This window comes from Struthio camelus, chromosome 8, assembly GCF_040807025.1.
Source record: "Struthio camelus isolate bStrCam1 chromosome 8, bStrCam1.hap1, whole genome shotgun sequence".
In the NCBI taxonomy this organism is placed as follows: Eukaryota; Metazoa; Chordata; class Aves; order Struthioniformes; family Struthionidae; genus Struthio; species Struthio camelus.
The window spans coordinates 36,685,896-36,713,489 of record NC_090949.1 but is presented as its reverse complement, the minus strand read 5'-3'; the positions used below and the strand labels follow the sequence as shown (position 1 = coordinate 36,713,489).

Here is a 27,594-nt window from a genome sequence, read left to right as displayed (position 1 = left end):
TTTTGCAAAAAAAGGTGAAGTTTGTGCAACAACATCTAGAAAGCTGTATTAGGAAATGATAAAGTAACATAAAATGAATATAAACAAGGTAAGATTTAATCTCTCGGTTCTTCTTGCATTAAGTCATTCTGAGGACTTAATTTTAAAATATAGAAGTGTTCTGAGACTATTTTGTAATTACAAACCAATAAGAAAAATCATCCAGGAGGAATAATTACATAATTTCTAGATGAACTCACTGCTTAGAAGAACTCACAGCTTAGAAGAGCAGTAATAAATAGTTCCTCATATCATTACTGCTGCTGCAGCTGATGACTCACCACTGTTACCGGGATCATATCCCAGAATAGTCATGCTACTCTGTGTACTGCATGCAAAATTAGTCATGAGGGACTTACTATTAAATGAAACAGATTTGGGGTTTTAGGATTCATGTGGTCATACCATAATAAAAAGGAGCTGTTAAATATTTCACTTGAACACAGTGAATTTTAGATGCCAAAACTGAAGTTATCCCCTCCTTATCAGACAGAACCGGCATCTGCATATACTGACTGAATTGATTTTCAGGAAACCATTTTACATTATAACCTTTTGGTTTTGCCAACATAGGGTAGCTCTCTTAAACACAACATCTGAAACATCTCTAGAAAAAAAACCTAGTAATCTTGTAGAAGCGTAAGGGAACAAGGAGGACTACCTGATACCATTTATCAAGAAGAAAGAGACCACCTAAGTAAAATATATGAGCGGAACCCAAAATAATGGTGTGTCAGTTTGATAAAGCTTAATTCCAAATGTGGAACAAAGTAGAATAAAAAGTTAGAAATGTCCTGCTAGTAAACTAGCCCATTAACGTGCAAGAAACCTGTCAGAATCACCAGTGGCTTCCTCTACTAAACACATACTTCACTGCAGAAAATAGGTGTCTTCTGCGTTTCTGTGCTACATCTAAGTGTGGTTTATTGGCAGTTTTTAGTAAATGACAAAATGCTTTACCAATATTAAGGCGAATCTGCAGGTAAGTCATGTAAGAGATGACAATATGAAAGGAAGGAGAAAGGAGTTCCCTCATCTAACTTTACAACTTAATTTCCAAGTGTTTTCTACTCATCTTCTTGTGTTTATACTCATCTTGAATTGATATCCGTAAGTGTACGTACATCCTTTTCACAATACATTTATGGGAAGAGCATTAAGACATCCGAGGTTCACTTTCTGGCTGAAAAATACCCTCTCCTTGTGCATTATAAAATGAAGTAGTATATATTACAAATGAAAATACCTTTTTTTTTAAAGCATGTTTTGCCCACTGTCGAATTCACCCTAAGGTCCTGTAGAATATTCTCGGGTGTCTCTCCTCCCTCCCAGTAAGCGACCTTGAGCGTGCCCACCACCGACACCGGGCAACAATCGCTAAGCTGATAGCCCTCATCGCTAATTTTCCTGCCCACGTCTGCCCTGTTCTCTGGATTCCACCCGTTCGTATCTTTTGGGGACTAAAACGTCAGCTCTGTCCCAGGGCTCCCAGAGCAAACGCAGGTCCCCATTTCTCCCCTGAGAACTGTCTTGCTGTCCCGTCTCTGCTGTCCCTCTCTGGAGCAGCAAGGTCTCTCGCCCTGGCACGGGCTGTGCCCCAGACCCATTCTGCTCCTCGCTGCCTTTCAGCATTAATGACTTTCGCCTGGCTCCCTTTCACTAAAACCCTCCGCGCCTGTCTGGAAATTTTTCTCCCCCGTGTTCTCTGCAGCATGAACGTCATTTATTTCCTGCCTCTATTTCTCCTTGCTGGCTTGGCAACACTTTTCAATTTAGTAGCCTCTCTTCATTTAATTAACCTGCTGTTTATTTCATCTTCCAGATCATTAATAAAAAGGTTAAATAAAAACATATGCAGCACAGCAATAACGTACCGATCAGGAACTTTCCCACAAAACGCCATTTAGAATTAAAACTGAATTATAGCTGACTTTCAAATTTTTATTAATTTATTTTTGTATTTGCTCCTGAAATAAATGCCTTTGCACGCTCCGCAGCTTGTCGCAAGCGGTATCTCATGGAGAACCGGAAAAGCCCCATCCGTAAAATCCACTTGATTGACTGTTCGAAAACAATAAAACCAGTTACAATATTTCTCCTTAAACAAAACGTATCAGGAATAATCACCCACTTTCCTTTTTTCTGCGGTTAACAGAAAGCACGCCCGGCGCCCGCGCCTCGGCCGGCAGTAGCAGCCCGCGGCTGCCTCCCGCTGCGGCGCCGGCACTCCACCGCCGTCTCCGGGAGCGCCTCGCAGCGGGCAAGCCAAGGCTGCAGAGGAACCTGCTCCACTGTCTGTCTACGGGCAACCGGCCAAGTTCACAAATCATGCACACGTTAACAGGTAATGCAGTTGGAAACACGACGGGAAACGGGGAGGAGGCTTTTATTCTTTGCGGAAGGAAGCTCCACAGCCAGTAGGGAAAATGAGAACCGAGCCCCTATGGCCAGACGTCAATTAGAAAAAAAAATTCTCTGTACTGCCATAAACTCCGTCCTATTGGGCTGTCGACATCGCCACATTAAAAGTACCCGGGTAACACAGCGTGCGACTGCTCATGTCCAGGCTGTGAAAACAAATCTTCCCTTTAACGAAACGGGCATGCGTGCACGGGCCCAGCTGAGAGCTGCCTGGATGCTTCCCCCACCCTGGCCCAGGGCAGCACCCCCGGGCGGCCGAGCCAAACGGCTGGGTCCCGTTCGCAGACCAGGCAGAGGTTTCGGGAGGCGGTTGGGACTGCTGAGCAAGCAACCCTCGTTCGGACAGCAGGTCTGCTCTGAATTGGAGACGAAAGAAAAAAAATGAGCTACAGGAGAAAGCAACTGATCTCCTGCTTCCCCAGAGGGCACCTGGAAAAACACGGCTTCCGTTTAGCGTTCGTACTGGGCACGAGCCTACTGCAGATCATCACGCAACGTCCCGCGGCTGCTGGCTTCAGCTGCGCGGCAGCGATACAGCACGGTCCGCCTCTTCCTCCGCCTCCCCTGCCTCCATCCCGCCTTCCCACGGCGGCACTAGAGCACAGAAACGTCGCAGTCGCCCTCCACAAACAAACGACGGAAAGGGCAGCTAGATCACCCGTCCAGCCACGCACCCGGCTGGCTCTCCGTGGCTGGCGAAGAACCAGATTCAGCTGTCCGGCAGGTCTGCTTCAGGAGCAGCCGCTCGCCTTGCCGCGATGACGCTGCCCCGAAGGGCCGCCGGCGCCGCGTGCGGGCCTCGCCGCCCAGCGCCCGCCCGGGGCTCGAGCCCGCTCCTCCTCCCCGCCTCCCAGCGCCAAGGTCGTGTGCAGGGGCAACTTCCAAGCAAATTCCAGCGCTCGGTGGAGAAAAATTGTTCCCAGCAGGCTACCCTCTCTTTTGCTTCTACCACTTTTCACGTGAACTACGCCTCGAGATGTTGCCAGCCGCTTAACTTTTCAGGCTTTCAACACGGCAGCTGTTTTTAAAAAAGCCACTGCATTTGTTACGAGAACTCCTAGTCTGCCCTCCAAAGAAGCAAGCAAAATGACAGAAAATGTGCGCTTGCGTTCGTGGCACTCACGCACCAGCGGGTTAATTAAAGCAGTATCTGGCTGCATAACATTTACTTTTGAACAGACTCCCGCTAAGCTGTTCCCAGGCGCTCAGGCGCCCGGCCCTGCTTCCTTACCGTTTGGGCCAGCAGCTCGGTGCCTTGCGGGCCCCGGCGGCCCCCTGGGCCTCGGAGGACGGTTCAGGCAGGAGCTGCCACGCGGTGGCACCACGAGCGCGGGCCGGGCTCGGCGCTCTGGCACCGCGGCGGGGGACCATCGCCCCTCAGCACCCTCGTTCCACCGCTCGTCTCGGTTTCAACCTGCGCAGCCCTAAACGAGTTGCAGCTTGCAGGCTGCAGCTCGCGTCTTGGGTCACGCTGCTCCGGCAGAGGAAGCGCAGGTGGCCCCTGAGTATCCCTGCCCCTTCGCAGCCCCATGCTAGCACACCTCCACCTCCCCCATGCTGGCGTATGACATGCTCGTCAGGTTGACCCTTTCTAAAGATGGGCCCTTCGGCGCGAGGTCCGTGCCCGTGCCTCTCCAGTTCCCGCATCCTCCCTTTCAGCCTGGACCTTGCCAAGCATGGGAATCTCTCCTCAGGACCGGGCAAGTGTCCAAGGCACAAGGAGGAGCAAGTCTTTCCCTAGCTGGAGAGTGTCCAAGTGCTCTCCTCCTCTCCGGAAAGAGAAGCGCTCTGCTACGCCACGTCCAGTTCCTTCATGCTCCAAACGCACCCCACGCCTCCAGGGCAGAGCGAGATACTTCTCGGAGAGCGTGCAGGTAACAGCAGCTTGCTAGTGCGCTTCGGAACCAGGCTGGAAAAAACTCAAAACCATTTAAACTACACTGACGGATTTTCCAAAACCCGGTTCAAGCTTCTCCGAGACCCAGCAGGCAGTTGAATCGGTGAGCAGTAACACGAAACAGCTTGTCCTAACCACTCCTGCAGGTCACGCCAGGGGACCGCTGAACTGCTGCGTCAGTCTGAATCTGCTCGTTACCAACTTCTCATCTTTAAACCCCAAACTCCCCAAACCGCTGTGACCTCCTTGGAAACGCGTCAGCTGCTGCCCCAGATACCAAGTCTACTACGCCGAAAGGTCTTTTCCAGACTACAGGGTGACTATCAGCTTATTTCTATCGTTCTCAGCATCTCGTCCCTCCAGTGCCCCTAGGAAACGAAGCCCCTTCATCTCATCCGTATTTAGTCTTTCCAGCCAGCCGGCCCGGAGCACCCCTGCGTGCCGCTGGGCATCCTTCCCGCTCCCTCGCCTCTCTCCTTGTCTTTCTCTAATATGCAGGAAATCAAATGTTTGCTCACTTTTTCAAGGTTGGACAGAAAGAGTTTTGCCAGTTTCTCAGTAAATATGAATCCCCCCAGGCCAGGTACTCAGCGGCTCCCGGAAGCCGCCTTTCCCTTTAGGATCTTGTTACTGCTCCGCCGGCCGCCCGGTCTCGCCCCGAGCTAACGGCCAGTTCTCTGTCCGTGTTACAGCTCTTGCCTTCTGAAAGTCGAGTTGAAATACTTTAAGTCGTTTTTCACTCTCTACTAACATTCAGATATATGCTGTCTCTCAAACTCAGCCCCTCCGCTAATTCGCTTGCTTCTCTAAACAACCCACCACTCACACACGCCGAGTTTTGCTCATGTTTGCGCCTTTGTCAACGGGCCAGATCACTCAAATCAAAAGAATGTGAGTCAGTGTAAGCAATGCAATATATGCTTTTATAACGCGGCAAATATGCTCTTAATAGAGCCTTAATGATGACAAGTTTTAATGCTGTGGAAGTAATTGTCTAGACTACAATCTGTTTGTTTTTACGAATCTGTACTATATTTGCTTTTTTCCATTCTTCTGCTTTTTCTATACCCTCTTCTCCAAAACTGCATTACTTAACCCATCAAATACTGCGTTCATCCAGCTTAGTTTATATTATCAATATATTATGTTTTATCCAAGGCGTCTAAAAGATATTTTATAGTTGCATCAAGCCCCTTAGATTAATTTAATTCACTTTTTCATTTCACTAATAGAAAGCATATAAATATGCAGTAGGTTCAAATGTCCACTAGGACTCAGGGACTCGTTCCTAGAGAAAACCTTAACAAAAATCCCCCACATTTAATAGCAAATCTCAGGGCATAGCCTGTGGTATTTAATCTAGGGGCCTTTCTTCTCTGTTACAGAAACTGTCAGTGTTGCACCAGCTCTTTGGGAAGCCAAGGAGGGAGGTTTAAGGGAATCGTTTCATTACTGAAGTCCACATCTGACACTTGTATAATAAACATGAGTTTCATGCTGATATATAATCCAGGCAAACACACAAACTGAAAGAAAATAAGGGAAGACCTCCACTCTGCCCAGCATAAGGAAGGAACGACAGTCTTGATAGAACTTTTAATTATATCAACCAGTACGGAGTTAGCTGTTTAATTTTGTGTTGTTACTGCTTACCTTAATTGTTCAACTTTATCTAGTGGTAAGGCTTAAATACGCAGTATGTATAAACACCTCAGAGGCGGGCACACAGCAAAAATCACCCAACACTTCCCATTAGAAGAAACGGTCTTTAGTCTCCCGCAGAAACCTTGCCAAGCTTTAGTTGCTCAGGATGAAATTCGCCTGGAAAGTTCCTGCAAAAACTATTGAGCTGTTTTCAAGAATAAAATTATGGAAAACATGTTCTGCCCAGAATAACAAATGGTCTGTCAGAAGCTGTTTGTAGGTTTTAGGTTGCTGGGTTTCCTTTTTTTTTTTTTTTTCCTTTCAGACTATTGCTTTAAAGGTTTAATTTTAAATTTGGCAAGAGAGTCACGCCGGTGTTAATCAGGGATCAGTCTTTCACTCTTCCTGAGAAAAACACTCCAAGTTGACTAAATTATGGCCTTTTGATAGAAAATCTTAGCACACACGCACTAATTGGAGACTTTCTGTTTGACGGCGCGGCGCTGCCGCCGGCAGAGCGCGTGCCCTCACCCCGCGCTGCCCGGTCCCCACCGCACGCCGGCACGGCAGCCCGCGGGCAAGGGCACGCGTGCCAACAGCCGTGGCCAGCTTCACATATGCCCGCGCGAGGCAATGAGGTGAAAAATTTGATTTAAAAAATATGTAGTTGTAATACATGCATATTACGGAGCCTAAGTGAATTCGACACTTATTTTGACCCACGCTATTTTTCAGAGAAGTTCTCGCTGTGGACACGCATGCCACGTCCTCGCCGCGAGGAGGTTCCCGTCTTTCATGGCTGGGCACGGGGAAACCTCAGGCAGCCCAGGAGGGCTTTGCTGTCTCTAAGAACCGATGGGATTTGTCTGCACTTGTCTTTGAGCAGGCTTTGGGATGCGGAGCCGTAGTTCGAAAGCTCTACCACTGATTTCCTTCATAAACCTCTTTCGCTGAGGTTAATAACTGGGATAAAGATTTCCTTCGGCTAGAGACTTATTTGCACAGCCTTAGTTCATAAGGGAATCTCCGGGCAGTTATCTGTTACATTGAGTAAAACAACAAACAAGTGCAGGTTCGAAATGTGGATCCTGCAGAAAGGAGTGAAATTTTGGATACCTACTGAAATGTTTTTCATTATAGACTAAGAATTCCAGAAGTAGCATGAACTTTTCAACCCACCCTCCCACAGTCTGTAACATACAGTCCTGCGGTCCTCAGAAGTAGTTCTGCATTACCAAAGATCCAGGCCCCCTTCAATTTATCCCCTTTGCCGATGGGAAAAATGAAAAAGATATTACAAGGGCCATCATGCAACCTTCCTCACTCGATTCTGGCTTGTGACAGGAGGTGCAATTTGGAGCTTGCTGCCTGCACAGATCACCTTCTTCAACCCAGCTGGATGGGGAATGTCCTTTAGAGTCAAGGTGCAAGCCTACAGTCATTCAACTGCTCTTTCCACTAGTTTTGTCCCGGGAAGTTCTTGATCATAGCAGATTTATGTCAGCCTAACACTGGCACGAGAGGAGAGCCATCTCTAACGCAATGTACTGATCACCTCCCAGTTTACTGTGAGTCATCTTCACCCCGCGACTCTGACTTCAAGCATATGCAAAAGCATGATCCTGAAGCTGATAATGCAATTCACAAAGAGATACTATCACCTATAATATAACAACGTCAACAGCATAGTTATTTCTTATGAATATTGTAAAATGAGGTTCTAAACCGTCAGTTACCTCTGGAAGAATACAGAGCAGCCATCTGAATGCAGGCACTGATACTCCTTAGTAATGCAACATTATGAGCTATACTGCATTTGAGCCGATCTAACTGCTGTAAATCATAGTGGTATCGTCAGACCTCAAGAAACTACAGCTGGTTTGTGCTAACATGCAGTGAAATTAATAAAATGCTGCATTACAGCACTTTGAGAATACTTATAATAAGCATTTTCAGGCAGACTAAACTGTACGTAGTAGGTAAGCAAGAGCAGACCTTTTCCTGCAGCTCTCTCTTCTGTCTGCTTTTCCATCATTTTTATGGTCTTTGTTCAATTTATTACAGATAATCCCTAATGTTTATTACAATCGTAGTCTTATTTTTTAACACTAAAAGATGCAAAAATAAAACAGAACAAAAAAGGTTTTTCCTGAGAAAAACCTACTTTTTATTCTTGTCAATTAGCTACCAGTGCTGTCTCCCTGTAAATCAGTGCCACTCTGAGATGAGAGCTAACACATCCATAGTCACACGATCCACATCCTACGCTGACCTGAGGACATGTCAGAGACTTCTCAGAAACGTGACCCCCCCCCGCCCCAAAGCTGTTGTTTACATCTTTATAGTCACTTTGCAATGCTTATGGCTTTATTAAAAGCATTTCCCTACATCTAGGTACCAAAAAAAAAAAAAAAAAAAAAAGGAAAAGATAAAGAAACATTCTTAAAAAGACTGGAGTATAAAGGGAAGGATGCCTAACGCTCACCAGGAAAAACAGCAGCCTAATCTGCCCATGAATGCTGCATTAGGAATCAGTGTCTTTCTGTTTTTTCATTTCATTTATGTGCAAGTTTACTAGACATACTGGACTGGTTTGAAACCTCCCAGTGACGTCAATGGGCCGGAGAAACGAGAGCGCTGCGAGGCAGCTGCGCTGCGCCGAGCCTACCGAGGTTTTGTTCTTTTCTCTCAGGGTGACATCTGAGACAGATATTATCAATCAAGCGCTCCTGGCGCTGCACCAAAGCAGAGGTGCTTTATCATTCAAAAGGGCAAAAGCTCCCAATTAGAGGAACTGTTCAGCTTACTTTGAGAATATGTTTTGCTCAGTGCAACTAGCAATGGAAACGATATTAAGAACTGCAGATGGGAGCGTGTTAAAGCGCTGACACTGCTCACCGCGTTCTGGAGGTTCAATTTGCTTGGAAGTAAAGACGAAATTCCAAAGTAACAGCATTGCTGCTTTGCTTAGGAAGGATTTTATAATCGCTTTTACAGGACGTTTCCCCCCCTGCTCCCCCGCCCAGAAATTATTTCTGCAGTTCCGTCGCTTTTTTATGTAGCTCGCAATATAAATTCTAGACGGCAAAATGACGGCAAGCCTTCGACAACGTTTTACCTTTTCCAGCTCCTCTTGCTGTAAGGAAAGCATATGGAGACATGTAAACTCTGCTTCAAGACAAAAACGACATCCAGAAGAAAGGAGATTACGACACCGCTGGGAATCCGCGGCGGAACGTCGGCCGCCTGCTGCTCGAGCGCAGCTGCTGACTTCCCAGCCCTCGGGTTTATCGGGGAGCTGCCGCCGCTCACCCGCTGTTAGATCCGGCTTTGCAAGGGCGGGTACCGCACCGGACGCATCGCCTAAGGGAGGCGCCCGGCGCCGGCCTGCGTCTCCCGCGCCGTGCCGCGTTTCGGGGGGCGCGCCGCCCCAGCAGAGGTGCCGAGGGGCCGTTCTCGGAGACGGGGCTCTGCGAATGGGGACCCACCCGGGCTGGCACGAGGTCTCAGGACGCAACGGTCTTCACGCTCCCTCATCTCACGAGCCTACGCGCACCCAGGTACGCTGGTGAGGAGGAGTCCAGGTACGCTGGACTGAGACCAGAGCCACAGCAAGAGCCTCGGAGGCCGAAGGACGGCGCGGGCAACGGGCGGCAGGCCGGCGGAGGAGCCGAGGGCGTCCCCTCGTCGGCCAGAGCGCGCCACCTCGCCCAAGGCGACGCCGGAGGGCAGCGGGCACTCCGCGTGCCGAGCGGCGGCAGCCGGAGCGCGGCCCCGGCCGGGCGGCGCGGGAGCGGACCGGGACACCCCCGGGGTGGGCTGAGCCCGGCACCGGGAGCCTGCCGGGAAGCAGCGCCTTCTCCGCAGAGCGAAGGGCTTTGCCCCTCTCTGTCTTCAACAACGCAACAAGGAGGACGGAGAGACTGGAAAAATAACTGAGAATTATAGATGGACAGATACAGATAGAGAGATGCATGAGCTGGGTCAAGAAGAGCTTCACGCCAAAATAAAGCAAGTTGCATAGATGATGTCATTTGAATTTTCGATATGGGAGGCATATCTTAAAGCAGATAGGACAAGAGAAGCCTCAAGTGCTGTACCTGTTCTCTGCTGCCTTGAGAGACCAGCTTGAAGAACGTAGCCAGAAACAACCTGGAAATAGTCAGCATGATCAGAATGCAAAGGCTACCGAATACCAAGCACCGTTCCTCTGCAACAACCTCTCCAAATCAACCTTTTCAAACAGTAAAAGGAAACGCATATTTTTCCTTGCATTGCTCAGACCCCATTAAATTATAATTATTTCATTGTTAAAAATCATGCTTCAGCCAGGCGTTGTCTTCAGTGAAGACACTGCAGTAAGACGTTCTTTTTGCTTCTTACAGCCACTTATGAGCCTAAGAAAAATATTTGGCTTTCCCTTTCTAAATCGTGCCTATACATTTCTGAATTATGTCTCTCAAACATACCCTAGGCGTACAAATTATTTCCTTGTTGAAGATACTACCTATGTGTAGAAGATGCTACTGAATGAATGCACCAAGACTACCAAAATATTATGTTACAGTACTTCTAAAGTTACAGCTAAGTCCCATAAAAACAAAATAACTTAAAGGTACAACAGATTTCACCCATGACATTTTGTATTGTCAGCTCTCCCACCGTACCTAATTCTTTTGAGGAAAAACACATTTGCAAGTTAAGCAAATTGTGATTCAGACGCGGGCTGCTCTATACATTCATCCTATTGCCTCAGGCAAGTCATAACCCTCCTGCACCTCATTTTTACAGTCTGCAAAATGGAAACAGTGTCATGTTCAACTATAAAAGGTATTAGGAATTGACTAGCGCGCATGGACTATGTAGGGGTCCTTCACTTAAAGACGCTCGCTAAGTGCAATATGAATAGAATATAAATCGAGGCCAAAATCTAACTAACCTCCGAAAGGCTGCCTAATTTCAACTGAATAGTATTTACAGGGTACTTCCAGAAGAAGCTCAGGCACAATTAAAAGTACATTTGCAATATTTTCTATGCTACATAGGCACTTCAAAAATAATTTAAAAATTCGAGTCAGTACATAGAGTCCTATATTATGCAAAATACTTCCAACCTCATATCCAACACTAGCAGAAGCAAACATCTCAACTTGAACAGAGTTGAAAAAAAGAGCTAATGTCAGGACGGTTATTTTAGAGGCTGTGTTTATCAGCCCTATGATAAACTTGCTTGTTTTCCAGGACTGACACTAAAATCTGTCAAGAGCACCTGCAACTCTGACTGCGGCCAGCTGAGAGCTATTTAGCACCTTTAGAAAATCCACATCTTCTCCCTCCCAGGCAGAGACTTGGAGTTTCATGCCACTGCTTAACTGTTTCACAACAAAACTTCTGCTTTTCCATCGACACACAAGGCAACTGCCATGCAGTCTCTGCATCACTTGTGCAGGGGTCAGACGTGAAGTTTAAAACATCCCTATGGGACTAGCACTGATCACGAAGCAACACCCTTCTCCACCATCCGTTTACAAGAACTGATATACTGCCACAGGACGGTACAAAACCACAACTACTTTTATTTCCTCAGAACAGCAACTTCCAGAACCCAGCGCAGCCAGCAGATATCTTGGTGCACAGCCCTCCCCTCTCCTCCCCAAACCAGTACTGACTGAAATCCCACCTCATCACTGTGTGGATGGAAGTCACCAGATCTTCTCTTGAACTTGATGGAGAACACGGTTCCTTGCTCCTGAAAGCCATCTATGGTGGCCTCAGACTGCACAATTAGAAATAGCTACTGGCCCTCTTTGAAATGCATCATTAGCGTGTGTTTTTTAATGACGCCTTTGCCATATAAAGCAATTGTTCATTTGGTTACATACCCACCTGCTAGTGAACGATTACTTGGTTGGTTCATTTATTTTACTGTATACATTTTGGGTAGTTCAGGCTAGTTCACACTTAGGCTCCCCCCCCCCCCTTTTTTTTTTTTTAGTTAAAGTTTGCTTATGAGTGATGGGAGAGAGGAAAAAGTAAGCTCAGAAGAGGACCAAAAGTTTATTAAATAGAGAACAAAATGCCTGAAGATGCAGTGTAAATGGTTAACAGTAACTAACAAATCTTAGCCACAATGCATACTTCTAAATAAGCAAAGAGGTGGACACAAAAATCTCGATGAGCAAGATTCAGATTGAAACTGTAAATGGACCATGCAAGGGGTGAAAAATATGCTGTATTTCCCCCTGTGCAAAGGTTAGGTGAATTTTATATAGGATTTCTCCTACCCCTCCTTACAGGTTTCCCTTTTATGCATACAGTTTCAAGTTAACTCCAAGCTTTACTGATTCATCAGATTAGGTCAAAATGGTCCACTTGTCTCTACAGCTCATTTATAGCAGCCTTTTTTCTTACGATTACTGGGCTGTTGAACATTTATTTCAGTTCTGTATTTCCTAGAGCTAAAATTACTTACGTTTTTGTTTCTTGTAATTATTAATGCTAATTCCACAAGGTGCCTACTGAAGACAGTAATTTTGCAACTACGGAAACACACTTCACACACTCTGAAAAAGGAAAAATATATATTTCCATAATATCATCAATTCTATATATGCTTTTGCACTGGCCATACCTCAGGCCTAACGCACGTAGTCTGTAGTTTTACTTGCATGTACTTTTGGCAAAACAATTAGCATTTCCCACCCATTTACTCCTGATCTAATACTGCTCTTTGGCCTGAGCCTATCTTAGGATACTATGTCCTTCCTTGAAGAGGAGGCTTTCTAAATCAAGCCAGCAACTCCCACTGCCAAAACGGCAAAGGGAAGTCACAGCAATAATTTTAAGATAGGTCTAATGTGGGTTCTGCTAACGCGCAGCATCACCTGTCACTTCGCCAGGCAGAGCTGCCTGAGTTCACGTTTATCTCGGCTCTTACTCAACGCTCAGCGTAAAGAGACGTCTTGTTTCCCGAGCTCAGGCAACGCTATCTGCCCGTGATGGACTGTCCCCCTGATGTTAGCCTGCACTGCAAGGTCGCTCTCACACACGTACAAAAAGTACGGCTTTTGCAGGACCAACATTACCCACATTCTGGTCCTCCTCCTGTGGCCACTCTTTGTCCAGACCCCGACAGGACATTTAAGAATACACGCGTCAGGAGATTATGCAGATCCAGGTGTCTGAGCTCTTTTCTACCATCACAGGCAAATGGTATGAAGAAATGAAAGCTAAAGTATTTTGGTATAAAGAAGATGAATGCTACTAAAGTGGCTGTCTGAAACTAAGAGTCTTTGTGAAGCATAGCTTGCACAGCGAGTGTAAATTTGATACCTTGATTATATGGTCCTTACTTCTCTGAAAGCATTAGATCTGATTGTGAGTGAATAAAGAGTCTAACCTGTCTTTGAGCCACGACGGAACTAGTACAATGCAATGCAGATGGAAGAGGCAGCGCTGTCAGGTCAAAACACACCAACGGCGTCGTAAGCATATACACACTGATCAGCCCGTGTTCCCGGCAATACAACAAACTTACCAGGCCTCTTAGGGCAAAAAAAGGGCCTTCCTCAGTTGGGCAGAAAGTCATACTGCAAGTAAAGTTTCACCCTCCTGAACATACAGCAGTCATGCAAACTGGTAACGTGACACGTTCGACAAATTTTGTCGTGCCCAAGCCGTTTAGGACATTTTGCCAATGCAGCGGCATACAGAATGGGCCAGTAATTCATCTAGTTTCGAAAAATTTGGAAAGGGATAGAGAAAAATTTTACCATGTATCTGAATGCACGACGCAACAGAGAGAAGCAGCAATTACTGCAATCCTGGCTATCGATCAACTCATCAATGCTTGCATGAGCACAGAAGATGCAGACCTAATGTTTACGCTTAAGAAAACCGTACATAGCACTTGGGGCCTATTCCTGCAAAGAGTCATCAGGACACGAGGACGTACACCCTCTCCCAAGGAAAGCTCTCAAGCGACGCGTGGGGCCCTCCTTCTTCCTTCGCCTTCTTGCTGCCTCCATGCTTATACTTGCTTCCACTTTCTTAACCTTTGTCTTAACCTCAGGTCTTCCAATAATGCATTTTTCCTTTTCCCTAAATATTTATCTTTTCTTTCCGTGTCCCTAAAACACCACACACTGCTTTTCTTGACTAATGAACTCTGTGCTATGGAAAAAAGAAACCTGGCTGTACATCTTTAAAGCCCTGTTTGCGGACCCAGAGCCTCAACATTTTTATTAATACACACAAATACTGAGCTACAGCTTCAAGAGCCTAATGCAGAGGGGTCCATAATTGAATGCATCCTAAGCAGTAGAAAGAATACGTATAATATATTCCAATACAAGGACAGAATATATATGTGCATATGTAAGACTATTTTATAGGATATTATATTTAAATACAGAGACTACAGTTTTTATATATTCTATATTCTTATAGGAGGCTATATAGAATATCTATAACTGTAAGAATACACATATCATGATATATAGCTTTTATAAACCATGATTTCACACCTTAACTAGGAAAATGCATCTTTACCTATAACATCCAAATCCATTCCAGTGCAATGTATCTACTGTAAAACTGCACTACGTGCTACTGGACCTGCCTCTCAAGTTTTTCTAAGGTTTCCCTCTGCCCTAACGCGGCCACTGCTAGAACACTGGCAACAGCAGCGGCTACGTCGAGTTAGTAAACTGTAAGATTAGTTGACAAGACAGTCGAGAAGCTACAGAGGTAACACCATGAAATCGTGCAAGTGAAAAGACGTTGTAGTGACTCACTGCCGTTCTAAACCAAAAGGTTATTTTCACAGAAACATCTTTAGCCAAAAAACCCTTTCGCCTTCTGAGTAAGCCTTTCCAAACAGGTAATTGAAAAACGGCACTTACATATTTAGATCTCAGAAAGGGATTCAGAAGCAGGCATGACAAGGACTGATTATAGCAAAAAAATAATTAAGCACAGTACGAAATTTCATATTATTTTCACCACTCCGCCAAATTACCAGGAGTTTTGAGGCTACCAACAGAACTGGATCAGAAAGACTCAGTACTAATAGAAGAAAAGGAAATACTCAGCAAGCACCATGAAAATATTACAACCTGAGGAACAAGTATTTCCTTATCCGTGCTTCTGTTTTGCTGCTTCTTTCTGCAGATATAAAACTGCATACTTGCAAGCTCTTTTGCCCACCAGAAGAGCACCGATCTGGACAAAAACAAGTAAAACTTACCATATCCACGAATGACGGCGATTAGGTACAAAATTAATATTTAACATCTTGCAAGACGGTATTTCTCTTCTACTCGTCAGAAAATACTCAGTACATTTTCCCCTTATTCCAAACCTCTGTCCTTTTTTAGCGTTCTCAGTGGCACACAGATATTTTCAGGAGTTTTTATTCTTTGTGATTACATGTCAACTCCCATTTCAGGGTGGATGTCACTTTATATACGAATGCAAAAGACTCGGCAATCAAAATGCAAGGGCGCATCTGGAACGTCCTCTAGAGACTCCCATATTTCTTCATTTATATCAGAAGGGAAAAAAAAAAAATCCATTTCTGGCAAAACCCTGACTGCCGTTTCCTGCTCTCATTTGTATAATCCCTTGCACTGATACAGACACAGCAGAAAGCGTTTGCCAAGCTCCAGAAACAGCCCCGTTTTCCTGTTTACTCTTTCCCGAGTGCGCTCGTCGCTCCTTCGGCCGCCACCTTCACCGAGGAGCCCACGTGCGCTGGGGCCGAGGGCCGGGGCCGCCGCGGGCACGGGCGCACGCGCGAGCCTCCCCCCGGGCCCTGCCGTGACCCGCCGCCGAGGAGGCGCCTTCCCGGAGGGGGCGTCCGCGGGGACGACCGGGCTGCTCTCAGCGGGAGCGATGACAGGCCGCGGGACGGCACGTCTCTACCGCGAAAGTCCGGGATTAGCACTGGCGTTGAACTGTAGGAGCGCGGCTTTCCGAAGGCTTAAAGCTCTTGGCGAGGGGCCGCGCTGGTGCCTGAGCACGGACCCCCGGCGCGCTCTGCTCGTCCCCCCTCAGTCGCGGACCCCCGCGCGTTTCGGAGCGGCGCCTTCCGCTCCCTTTCCAGCTCGTCCTCGCCCCGGCCGGAGAGGCGCGCGGGCTCGGCGGCCTCCTCCGGGCAGCTCGGCGCTCCCCGGCCGCGAGGTCGGCCGGCGCGCCGCAGCAAGGCCGTTTCAGTCCCGCCGCCGCCGCCGCGCGTCGCCCCCAGCCCAGCTCCCCTGCGCCCAGGGCATCGTCCCCGGCGCGGGCCAACGCGGGGCCGGGCCCCCCCCGCCGCCGCCGTCAGCGGCACCTCGGAGGCCGGCGCCTGGGGAGCGTGAAAACAAGGAGGGTTGATTAAACGAAGGGGGCTTGCGGCTGCTCTCAGCAGCAGCGGTTTTATAGTTTGGGAATGTTGAAAGCGGCTCTGCCCACACGTCTCTGCCCACGTAATGCCTCTGCCAGCCGAAAAATGAGAGCAGAAAAGGGGGTTACGCTAATGAGGCCGGAGTATAGACTGCATTTTTTGCTGCTGGGGGAACTAAAGTTGAATGTCGAGAAACACGCGGTACGTACAAGCACATTTTCTGTTTACTGGATTTTCCTTCCCTGGGACATCTCAAGACGTTTGGGCTTCGTATCCAACAGCAGGGGGTTTTTTAAGGTCAGCTCAAATCAAACGCGGCAAATTCAGGCAAACGTTTTTTCCAGAACGACAGCGACGCGTAAGCGGGCTTTCGGGGCTCACCGGTATCCTGAGGGGCTGGGAAGGGGACGCCCCCCCTGGCAGGCAGCAGGGCGCCCGCCGCCCGCCCCGCCGCGGGCTGACGGACAGCCGTGCCCCGGCCTTTCAGTCTGAACCCGAAAGCAACACGGAGAAGTGTTTTATTAATTAGGAGCTCAAACACAGTTTAAAAACACACAGGAAGGGGTAGATTGGAAATATCATTGCGCGCTAAGTCACAGCTCAATATTTTGCAGCTACGCATCAAAGGCTAAGAAGAAACACAGGCTTGAAGGACTGTGCGCTTCTCTTCTGTAACTGCTAGTTAAGCTGAAACATTAATCCGTATTTCATTGCATTGTTTGACATTAAAAATCACTTTATATAACTATGGGTAAGCTTTTTAAATATAATAAAAAGTGAGCGTGCTTATAAAGGTGAAGGGATAAGCAGCATGTAAAATAGTTTGCACCTCACCAGTTGGTTTCCTACATCTCTATTTTCGTCAGCAGTTTTGAAAGGAGCCAGTTTTATGTGCACTGGTTAATTTTTTCTTTCAAATCTGTATAGACCACAGATTTATACATCTTATATACAAAAAAAAGCATATGTGGATGGAGATAAATATATAGGTCCATAGACAAATGCAAATCTTCAACTTTAGCCTGCATATTGTGCGCAAGCTACTTAAGCTGTACATCCAGCAGTTACACAAATGGCCATTTTTACAGGCAGCCGAAAGAGGGGTGACTTCCACCGTTACCGGCTTCAGAAAGGGACTCTGCACTTTCAGAAGTGACGCTTTGTTACGCCAGAAGTGCCTGTTGGTTTGGACATGGTAGAAAACTTAGCTCAGAAAATATTTTAGCGTCTCCTGACGACGCAGCGTTTTCCGAAGCGCACCCAGTTTGGCTTCCGCTTCTTCAGCGCATCGAACTCGGCACCACAGACTTACTTTCCACCCGCCGCGGTACCCGCATCACAAAATATCCCGCATCGCAAAACCACCGGTATACTTAGAAAACCACTGTGTGAGGGACTTCAGTTAAAAAACCACACCTGTGGGGCAGGCTGAAATTTAATTTTCTAGTAAATAAGAGAAGCGAAGAGAAATCTCGTGATGAGCTTAGCACACCCTGGGGCTTTGGGACTGACAGACCCGGTCACCCCTAGGAACTCCCCGCACGTCACTCCGCCTGCGTCTGGTCACATCGCTAACAAACGAGGTGGAAACGCTCACGCTGCCACGTGACTCACAGAGCCACTCTTGCATTCATACTTAATGTGCTCCTATTGCCCTAAATGAGTTTGCCTTTTTGCTTTTCCCCAGCTATCAGACTGCTACATTAAAATATTAAAACCTCTTTAAGGGCTGTGCTGTCAGCATCCCCCCCAAGGCTGGGCTAAGCACGCTGGCCTCTCTCCCTAGCAGAGCGGCTCGCTCGCGCCCGCGTTCCCAAGTGCTGGAGCTCACCGCAGCTGAGGACACCGGCGGCCAGAGCGCCCTACGACCCGCAGGGTCTTACAGCGTGTTGCGGCTGCAGCACTGCAATACCGCCTGGGGGTTCACCGGGCGTCTCCGGCACAAAGCAGGGGCTATTTCAAATTCTCAGCGTGACGGAAGAAAATTTCTCCGCAAAAAATAACACACAGCAACATCTTTTGTGAGATCCACAAAAGATAAGATTCTAGTCTTCCACAGGGGCTTTTAACATTCTTCTTTTCAGTGAAAAAGTCCGAATTAATACACTGTTATGCTGGCAACAGAAGTTTTCGTGTGCTGTTGCTTCTTTTGTAGCCAACCACATCTAGATTCTGCATTTTCTGCCCCTGCTCCTATTTTTACGGTATGCCACTTCACGTTTCCAACCTTTTCCTTAATCGAGCATCCTCAACTTGATGTGGATAATTGCAGGGAACATAGCAGTAATCAAATGGTGGCTGGGTGGGAAGGATAATAAGTCTTTCTCCTGTTTTCTTTTCTCCTATAGCTTCTCAGACAGTTGAATAATTATTCTCCACTAAAGACCCTGATGAAAGGCTCTAACAATTGCAGTCCCAACATGACAGAAAAGAAGGCAATTCTGAGGGCTGCGCTCAGGACGCCGTTTTACCTTACTTCTGCTCTAGCCACTGCTGGGCGCCCTGCCTCCCACTCCCACACCTGCCCCCCTCCTACACACCTTGTAAAATCTTGTAATTGTTCTTTCTGATTTTTATCCGTTGGCTACCGCAGCTACATATTTAATAAGTTTATTAATCAGAGAATAAAAAGGCTTTGCAGGCCCTACCAGTGATGAGTCCTAGTCCCATCAGTCCATTCTGGAGACCCCAATATCAATGCTCCACATACTTCAAATGTTTTGTGAAACAGAAATAGAAAAAGAGCATATACCGTTTTTTCAGGTCTTTCAGAAAGGTTACAGGATGCTGCTATTGGGAAACTGGGCTGTAATCACGCTGGCTTAAAACCCTCAGTTCCTTGAGCGCTCTTTCCCCTTTATGCCCTAAACGCACAGCAGATTGGTGCAAAGGTACAGCAATGCTGTCTCTCCTAGAAAGGTACAGATACAGTAGCCTGGATAAAATCATCTGATATTTGCGTTTTGAGACGAACAGATGCACAGCACATTGTTGACAAAAAATACGCACATTTAATGATATCTCTTTGAGATTACAGGCCTTACAATAATTCAAGATTATACCGGGGTTTTGGGCTCAGATAAATAAATAAAATACTAAACCTGTTTAGAGGAGTACTTGTGTCTTCCTACCGGGTGTTAATAGTGAAATAATCAAGATAACTTTCAAACATCCCAGCTTATGACCTAAAAGCATGAAAAGCATTCAGACCACTCAGAAACAATCTTAACATATAATGCTGCTCCATGGTGTTTTAATAGCTGTTTTGCAAAGTAGTATCGACCCTTTTGCACACGTTTTCATTGTTGGGTTTTTGTCAGCAGCGGCGAACACAGGCTGATTTGAGGAGTACAAAGGTAGCTATTGATTCAGAAAGGATGCGATTGCTTGTGCACCAAACAAGCTGCTCAGCCGCGCAGCAGCTTTTCATTCATCCCTTCTTGCTGGCCACACTGATTCATAATGAAGACTGATTTGCGGTTCAAATTTCCTTTTTTGCTCTAAAATTGGCTGCCCAGGGCCTGACCCACAAGCTCTAAGTGCATTACCTTATCAACTCATACATTAAATACCAGCCTTGTAGGTGTAATACTGAAAAATATACTTATTTCAGAAAACATAACCATAAAAAACATATCCATTTAACTCATCAAACGTTACTTTCACCAGCAATCTTTTTTCCTAATTTTGAAATTCTATCCTCCAAACCAAAAAGCTCTACCTGCTGCAGCTGACTTGAAACCTGCAGGTAATTCAGCGCACCGGGGAATCACCAGCTCGGGAAGAGGAGCCGGGTGTCAGGCGGGCTGTGCTGCCAGGCGGGTGCTGCCGAGACCGCTCGGGAAGCCGCGTCTCAGGCAGGGCGCGCGCTGGCCGGCGGAGGCTGGCAGGCGTGACAACAGGGACGCGCCGTGCCTCTTCCTTTCACCGTCCCCTGGAATAGTCCCGGCTTGTTCTCCGCCGCTCGGCACCTGGCGTAGTCACGGCCGTCTGAGCCGGGGCGGCGAAGAGGCACCAAGCCGGAACCAGCCGCTCCTCCCATGCGAGTCCCGTCTTACACCCCTCCGAACTCAGCCTGTAGAGCTATGAGCAAACGCAGGAGGGAGATGGCACCAGCACGCTCCAATTCCCGTAAGCGCTACCACTGAGAGCCATTTGGCAGCCACAGACCTTCATTTCTGGAGCGATGCTATGAATATCCTCCGCATCCCTCCTCCACAAAGGCGAAAATAAAGTCCCCCCAAGAAGAACTCATCGTTTCAAAGCAGAGACACCACCTCCGCCTTCTTCACAAACACGCTCCTTTCCTCTTCCCTTAAATAAAACCGTATTTTCAAATGGGTAAAATCAAAGTTGAGTAAGTTCACACAGAAGAGGAGGCATTTCACAGAAAACCATTCACATGCCCAACCACCAAGAAGGGGAACTGTATTTGAGAGACAGCGTTTGGCCCTCAAACAGAGCGCATCCCCCTTTTCCTGATCAGAAAAGCGGAAGTGGTGCCCTGGCTTCCCTCCACTTCCACGCAGGGGCTCGAAGGCTGCAGTTTGGCAGCTTGTGCTCAGAGCCGATGCCGGAGGCCCCAGTGCTGGCCACGGCGGCCCTTCTCCCTGGGAGCACTGCTGGGACCTGAGCAGGACGGTCCCGTGAAGCTCCACGCTGGTGCGGCTGGGCGCCACCAACGGCAGAGCAGACGCCGACTGCACGGCGATACCCGTGGGTACAACCTCTGCGGTCCAGAAAGCGTTTTTCTGCATGCACCAAAATGCAGGACCTGAGGCCAGAAAAGCAGCATTTGCATAAAAAATGTCTGATAAGCCCTGGAGTTGTGTGATGGACTAGGACGGCATTATGGAAAGCAACGGCCACATGTTTGCGGATATGGAAAAGAACAGCGGACAGCTCTGCAAGGGCGTACAGAGGCTCAGAAGTACTCTGTTTCTGTTGTGCCCTTGCACGCGTTCGGCATAATTTCATGTGGAAACCGCTGCCGACCCATTCATCAAGGAGAAGGACCACTAACTCTCTGCCTTGCCTTCGGGCAGAAGGCAGAGTCAGTAAGGTAGAAACCAAACAGAAATTGCCGGTGCAGTACGTCGGAGCAGGTGAGACACCAACGATTTAACAGATTGTTTTAAGTGGGATATAGCCAAGAAAGAGTATGTACAAAAACCGGATGAAACTGTTAAGAAGAAAGAAAATAGAGGGAAAGTCAGCTAACTGACTAAAGTCTATCCACTTCAACTTCATAGTGAATATTTCTGAAAAGCTTCCAAAAGAAAATAACATAATGAATCAGCAGCAGCTGGTTTAGGAATACAGAGTGCCATGTTCTTTGTAACCATCTTTAATAGGCCTTAGTATTAACTTAGCTTACAATTAATTAGGGGGAGAGTTTTCATCTATTTTATGTCAACAGTGTATATGATGACATCTTTAGAATGCACATTTTCGGTAATGGCATACCAAAATCTTAAAACTATGCATGTACTGTGTATAAAAGCAGTACAGACATTGAACAGGTTTCCATCCGGATTATGTTCTGAGCCACAATTTTATTGTATCTTTTGGGAGCTTTAATTTTATGTTCCGTTTTGGATACCTCTAAACGCAAAAGCTTTCACAAAGCAATTCATGTAAGAGCTGCTGCAGGGGATGCGAGTTCCCACTGCAGCATGTGAAGTGACTAAACCAAAACCAATAATCATTTATCTGATTGAAACAGAAACTACCACAAATTTTTCAAAATGAGCTTTAAGCCTAAAATGAAATTTATTAGCTCTCCATGTTCCAGTTTTTTGGAGATGCAGTTGTATTACCTCATTCAGTAAAGAAACAATTATGGGTGCTTTCTGAATGAAATTAAATGCAGTAACAGAGAAAAAGCTGTAACTCCTCGCCTACCCGAATATTGGCAGCTCTAAATACACGAATAATGAGGGAAGAGGAATCTCCGAGCAGCTGGACAGCCAGGCACCACTCCGGCGAGGCTTCTCCAGCCCGCCACGCACCGACTCTGGGTTCCCCCGGCAGTGGAGCCGCCTGCAAGACGAGATGCCAACCCACGCCCGACTCCGGAGTGCTCCTCCACCTTCCCACGTGCTTCTGCAGGCCCCGGGGAAAAGCCGAGCCACGGATTTGGACCCCCGTCCCAGGCTGGGCTTCCTCTCGATGAGCAACAAACATCGTTACGTACCGCTCGGGACTCTGATGTGGCTGCAGTGTCTTCAGACTCAAGTATCTGCAGCTGGACTCATCTCTCAGTATCTAAGTAAAGGAACAGATTTCTAGATGTGATAAAGACAAGAACTTCAGTCTGGCCACTCTTCAGGTGGATGCCAGCAATGCATTTCATTTGCTCAGTTTGGGCTTGGTTTCGTTTCCCCCCCTACCCGACGCTGGAAATGTGAGCTAACCTCTTCCGCTTTCTCCCGCCCGCGCGGGCACGATGACCAGGATCCCGATCGGGAAGGCAGCCACCAGCACTGCGCCTGCCTCGCTCTCACGCGCTTCATCTACAGCACAGATTTACAGGTGAAAAAAAGTAATTGCCACTTTAACGTAGGTCATAATATTATGACTTATAACCCTCAACACTTTCTTTTTCCTTTTTTTGTCTTCAACCCTTTAAGCTGTAGTTTTCAAAAGCATTAGCTTTCATATCTACTTCACCGAAGAAGGGGTATTTTTACATTATGGCATTCTGTGTTAAAACAAGCAGATGACAATTTCAGAGTGCAGTACTTAAGGAGCTATTTCCTGACAGGAGACAAGGGAAAGCGGCAGTTTCCAGCGGCGTTCAGATTGCTCCTTTCTGCTCTCTTCCGTAACGTTAACTCCCACCGTACTCCCAATTCTCTTGGAGCGCAAATCTATCTGCATGAACGTATTTTAAAATCTTTTCTCTTCTACGGCATCTGATTTCAGGACTGGAAAAAAAAGCCCCCAAATGGACAGGGAAATTTATCTATACTCTCCGTACGCTTCCTCACTTGGAAAAGCTGTCATCAGCCGCTAGCCGTGGTCAGGGCCTCGCCTGCCCTTCTGCTGTAGTGCCTCAGGACCTCACACGCAGCTCCCTGTGACAAGGAGCACCTCTGCCAACCTGTCACCTAGCATTTGCTTGGTTGGACATGAAACAGCCACCAAGTGTCCCTAAGCAGGCTGGTACCAGCACAGTCTGCCACCATCGTACAGACCATCTTTGTCATTACAAAAGTCAAATAGAAAGTGAAATGGCAACTACTCGATGGCTTGCAGAAACTGTATGCGACCATTTAGGACAGGCTTTTACCCAGAAGCCTAAGAGCAAGGCTCTTCGCATACCTCTAACGAACATTAGCATCAATCCCTGATTTCTGTACTGTCCCTCTTACGAAGATAACACAATATTTTAACACAGCTTCTTAGACTCTTTCTAAAAACTAAAAAAACTAAGATAATATTGCAAAAGTTATCAATATGAAGATTTTGTTTAATACAACCTTTCCTTGGCATATGGAAACTTCCCATTCAACGGTATATTTCTTTAACAAGGGAGCAATTATATTGGCAAGTTAATTTTTCAGATTGAGATCAATCTCATTTTAATTTCCAGCAGTAAAGTAATATGCATGCCTCTACCTAATTTACCCACGTCAGAAGACTTTGGTGTATTAATATTCTAAAAAATCAGAGCAATAATAACCTGAAAAAACTTCAAAATCCACAGTGAATGTGCCATTATTATACCAGAGCGGCACATTTTGCCGACTTCGCTATGCAGCCTCGCAACCATGCTGTGCTACTGAATGCCTGTTGCAGAGCACGCCACACCGCGCAATGCAGTCGGAGCACAGGAACAGCGTGCTCTGAGCTGCGCCAGGCCAGGTCCGGGCTGGGGAGCTCCGCGGCGGCTTCGCTCTGCCCAGTACTTCTGCCTCACCTCGGGGCTCCTGGCACAGCTCGCAGCTGATTGCACTTGGGGGCATGAACAAAGGAAGTCCGGTGGTTTATTGACAAAAGGCCATTTTCTGCTTTCTTGCTATGCTGGCGGAGCTGTACTCCGTTTGCTTAAACTACAAATCCCTAAGCACCAGGAGCACAAGGAACCCAACTCAAATGTTTCAAAAGCCAAGCAAGATAAGATAGGTTAATAAGAATATTAACCACAGATTTAACAAAAACATTAGCAAACAAGATGAAGCATACTTGGAAGCTACATCAAGGTGGTAACAGTTTCAGGGCCACAGCATTTATTGGTTTTATAAATCTTCACCTTTTACAAATACCTGCACTACCCTGTATCAGTGAAAGCAATGCGTGTTTGAAGCAGGCAGACGTACTGGAATCCCCAACGGCGCTTCCCATTCGGATCACCTTGCGCAGCAAGCTCAAATGCAATGGAGCAGCAAAACTGAGCAAGCCACTATGATGCACTGAAAAGTGCCTAAATAAAAATGACATGTTCTTACTTTGTGAATCTGCTCTTTGTATTTAGCATCACATCTTGTCCCTTAAGTGACTACGTAACTATTATATTTTACTCCCAATAAGTCTGCAGAACTATTATTCTCAAGGTACCTAAATCAGGATTGGATGTCTCACGTGTTATATACGTGGGAGTGTTTTCTGAGATCTGATCAGTCACACCACAAGACCTATAGGACAGATTGAAAACATCCTCCTCCTAGTGGCTTTAGGGCCTTCAGCCTGAAGAAAATAGGTGTGAGCTCAATGTTCCTACACAAGAGGGTACTTAATTGCAAAAGTAACTGACATGCAATCATTAAGAAAAAAATGCATCATCATATCTAGTGTTACTTTCAGAGCAGAATTACATGTGCAGAACAAATGCATCTGTGGGACTGTGCACTCCTCCCATGTCAGCCGTGCTTCACAGAGCTCCAAGTTGTAAAAATACAGTCCACATTATGTGTACCATAAGGCTATTGTACATTCTGAATGAAGGTTATTGCTAATCTCCCTCGAGTTTGGGGCGTTTGGGGGAACAAAAATGAAAAATATAGAATAGAATTATCTCCCTTCTGGAGGAAAAAAAAAACAGTTTTGCAAAGACTGGAATAATGAGTGAGCATAAAGAAACATAAAGAAATTGGAGAGAGTACCTCTTTATGCTTCCAAGCAGAGCATTTTCAAAGACAGCCATTCATATAGGCTACCTGCGAACATTTTTACCACTCTATCATTTAGATGTGCACTGAAGAAGTTTAGATAATGCAGCAATACAAGTGCTTGCCCAGATAACACTACTTCTCCTGTCACATTACTAGCCGTGGAAAAGCATGTAATTCCCGGAGTAGGCACAGCCTTGGGCTATTCTAGCGTCTGCTGCAGCACCTACACACCTTTCTCATCCGTTGCTGAAAGCTCCACTTCTCCAACCAGATTAATCTCCAGATTTAACAATCCCCAAAGCGTCACTCTCGCAGAAGCAGGAGACATTTCTGATTTCTGCCAGGCAAATACTTTGCAGGAAACGGGGGACGTAGCCTTTAAAAGAGCACAAGTTCTGACAACTAAAACCCCACAGAAAATATACATCTATTTTAATGAAGTTAATGAAGTTTGGCATCATACCAAAATTTTGAAAGAGCAATCACACTGCACATAATTTGTTTTAATATACAGATATTAATTTCAGAACGTTCACATGTAACGTGAAGACAAAGCTTATCAATCTAGAAGGTCTGTGCAGTTCAGTACTAAATGCAGAGAACAAGAATGGTGGCAGGAAGTCGGGCCTCGAATCTCAGCAGAGGTCCACGACACGCGTTATGAGCGTGGCTGTTAATTTTGGCAGTGATTTTTTTTCTTCCTCACACCAAGGCTCAAGCTGTTACTATCTATTCAGCAGCACGATTTTGAAAGTTGAAATGGTGCTACAGATGACAGGGCTAAAATGAGGTTTTCGAATCCCATCTAAACCCCAGGACCTGGTAAGAAGCAAAGACTTTTCTGTGCAAAGTATACCTCTGCTTCAGATGTTTTACCTGACCTATTCACAAACACCTCTTGAAAGAGCCTCACCCACAGTCCTCAATAATTTTTTCTATAGACTACTCTTGTTTGGCTTTCTGGGTGACTTATGGTTTATCATAAAAAGTCCCGTTCCCGGAACAGATTTCATAAAGAGGTCTAAGTCCTTCAAGAGACTTACTCATGCATCTCAGAATAGCCTATATCACAGCCCTGCGTCGTGAGTGCATATATTTAACTGTTATTCACTGTCACTCTGCATTCTCTACCTGCTAAATACTGCTATCTCTGGAACAAGGAGAAGGCAGGTTTCTTCAAAAATGTCCCCTACTTTGGGGAAAAAACTTTGGAATTTGTGCATCTGGAATCTTTCCAATTAGCTTGCCCGTTACGCTACAATTTTCAAACTATTTTTTCTTGTCCCTTTTCCCTGACAAAGCAAAACTGCTGATTCATCTAATACATCGTATTTCAGAGAAAAAGACAAGTCAGAAAGCCTCTCCCCTCTCCACTCCCTGCTCCAGAGCACAACGTGTGCAAAAGGCAGACTTTTTGTAGACCTGGCAGTAGCAATACTTGAAAATAACAAAAATACGGCTACCCAAAAGATGCTGAAAGAATCTTCCCACCTAATATGAAAAATAAAAACTAAATGTACAAGTAGGGTCATAACATAAAATAGCGAGTATATTATTTTAACTACAGAAGGGATGTTCTCATAATGCCGCACATTCTTTCAAGAGCACTGATGACAAATGAACAAAGGAAATGCTGCTCCAGCAGGGCGACAAATCTTGGGATTCCCGAATTAGTATTCTAACCCTATGCCACTTTTTAAATGGACTCAGTGATTTGAGAAATATACTGACAACTTCAGGAAAACACAAACCCAAATGTTTTAGAAAGAGGCTCCGAATACACTGCGGTTACCTTATGACACTTTTATCTCCCGGGAACCTGGTTATGGAATTTTCTTACAGGAAACATTTTATGCAATGAAAGTGCAGTGCATTTGTTTCCTTGGAAACAAACCCTTTCAACCTTCATTGCACAGGATCTTAAGCAAAAGAAAACTCTGTAATTAGGCCCAAGGTCTAGCTATTTTAAGCCAGCAAGATGTTAAATCACAACTATTTTATTAGCAATAGAACACAATGAAAACGCACTTATCTCAATTATTGGAGTAGTAAATCTTCACCTCACCCAAAACAATATATCTATTGAATTAGGT

At 46.3% G+C, this 27,594-nt stretch overlaps 1 protein-coding gene across 5 annotated transcripts in view; it reads right to left on the bottom strand.

The window, feature by feature from the left end:
- PDE4B (phosphodiesterase 4B) overlaps positions 1-27,594 on the bottom strand; it is a 228,525-nt gene that overhangs the window by 83,070 nt on the left and 117,861 nt on the right. The window contains exon 1 of one of the 5 annotated variants that reach the window (XM_068953471.1): positions 15,249-15,310. The exons of the other annotated variants lie outside the window; for them this stretch is intronic. Within the exon in view, the coding sequence (XP_068809572.1) occupies positions 15,249-15,295 (47 nt within the window). The 5' untranslated portion in view covers positions 15,296-15,310. Of the gene's footprint in view, positions 1-15,248; positions 15,311-27,594 lie in introns of those variants that run through there. 5 annotated transcript variants of the gene reach the window in all.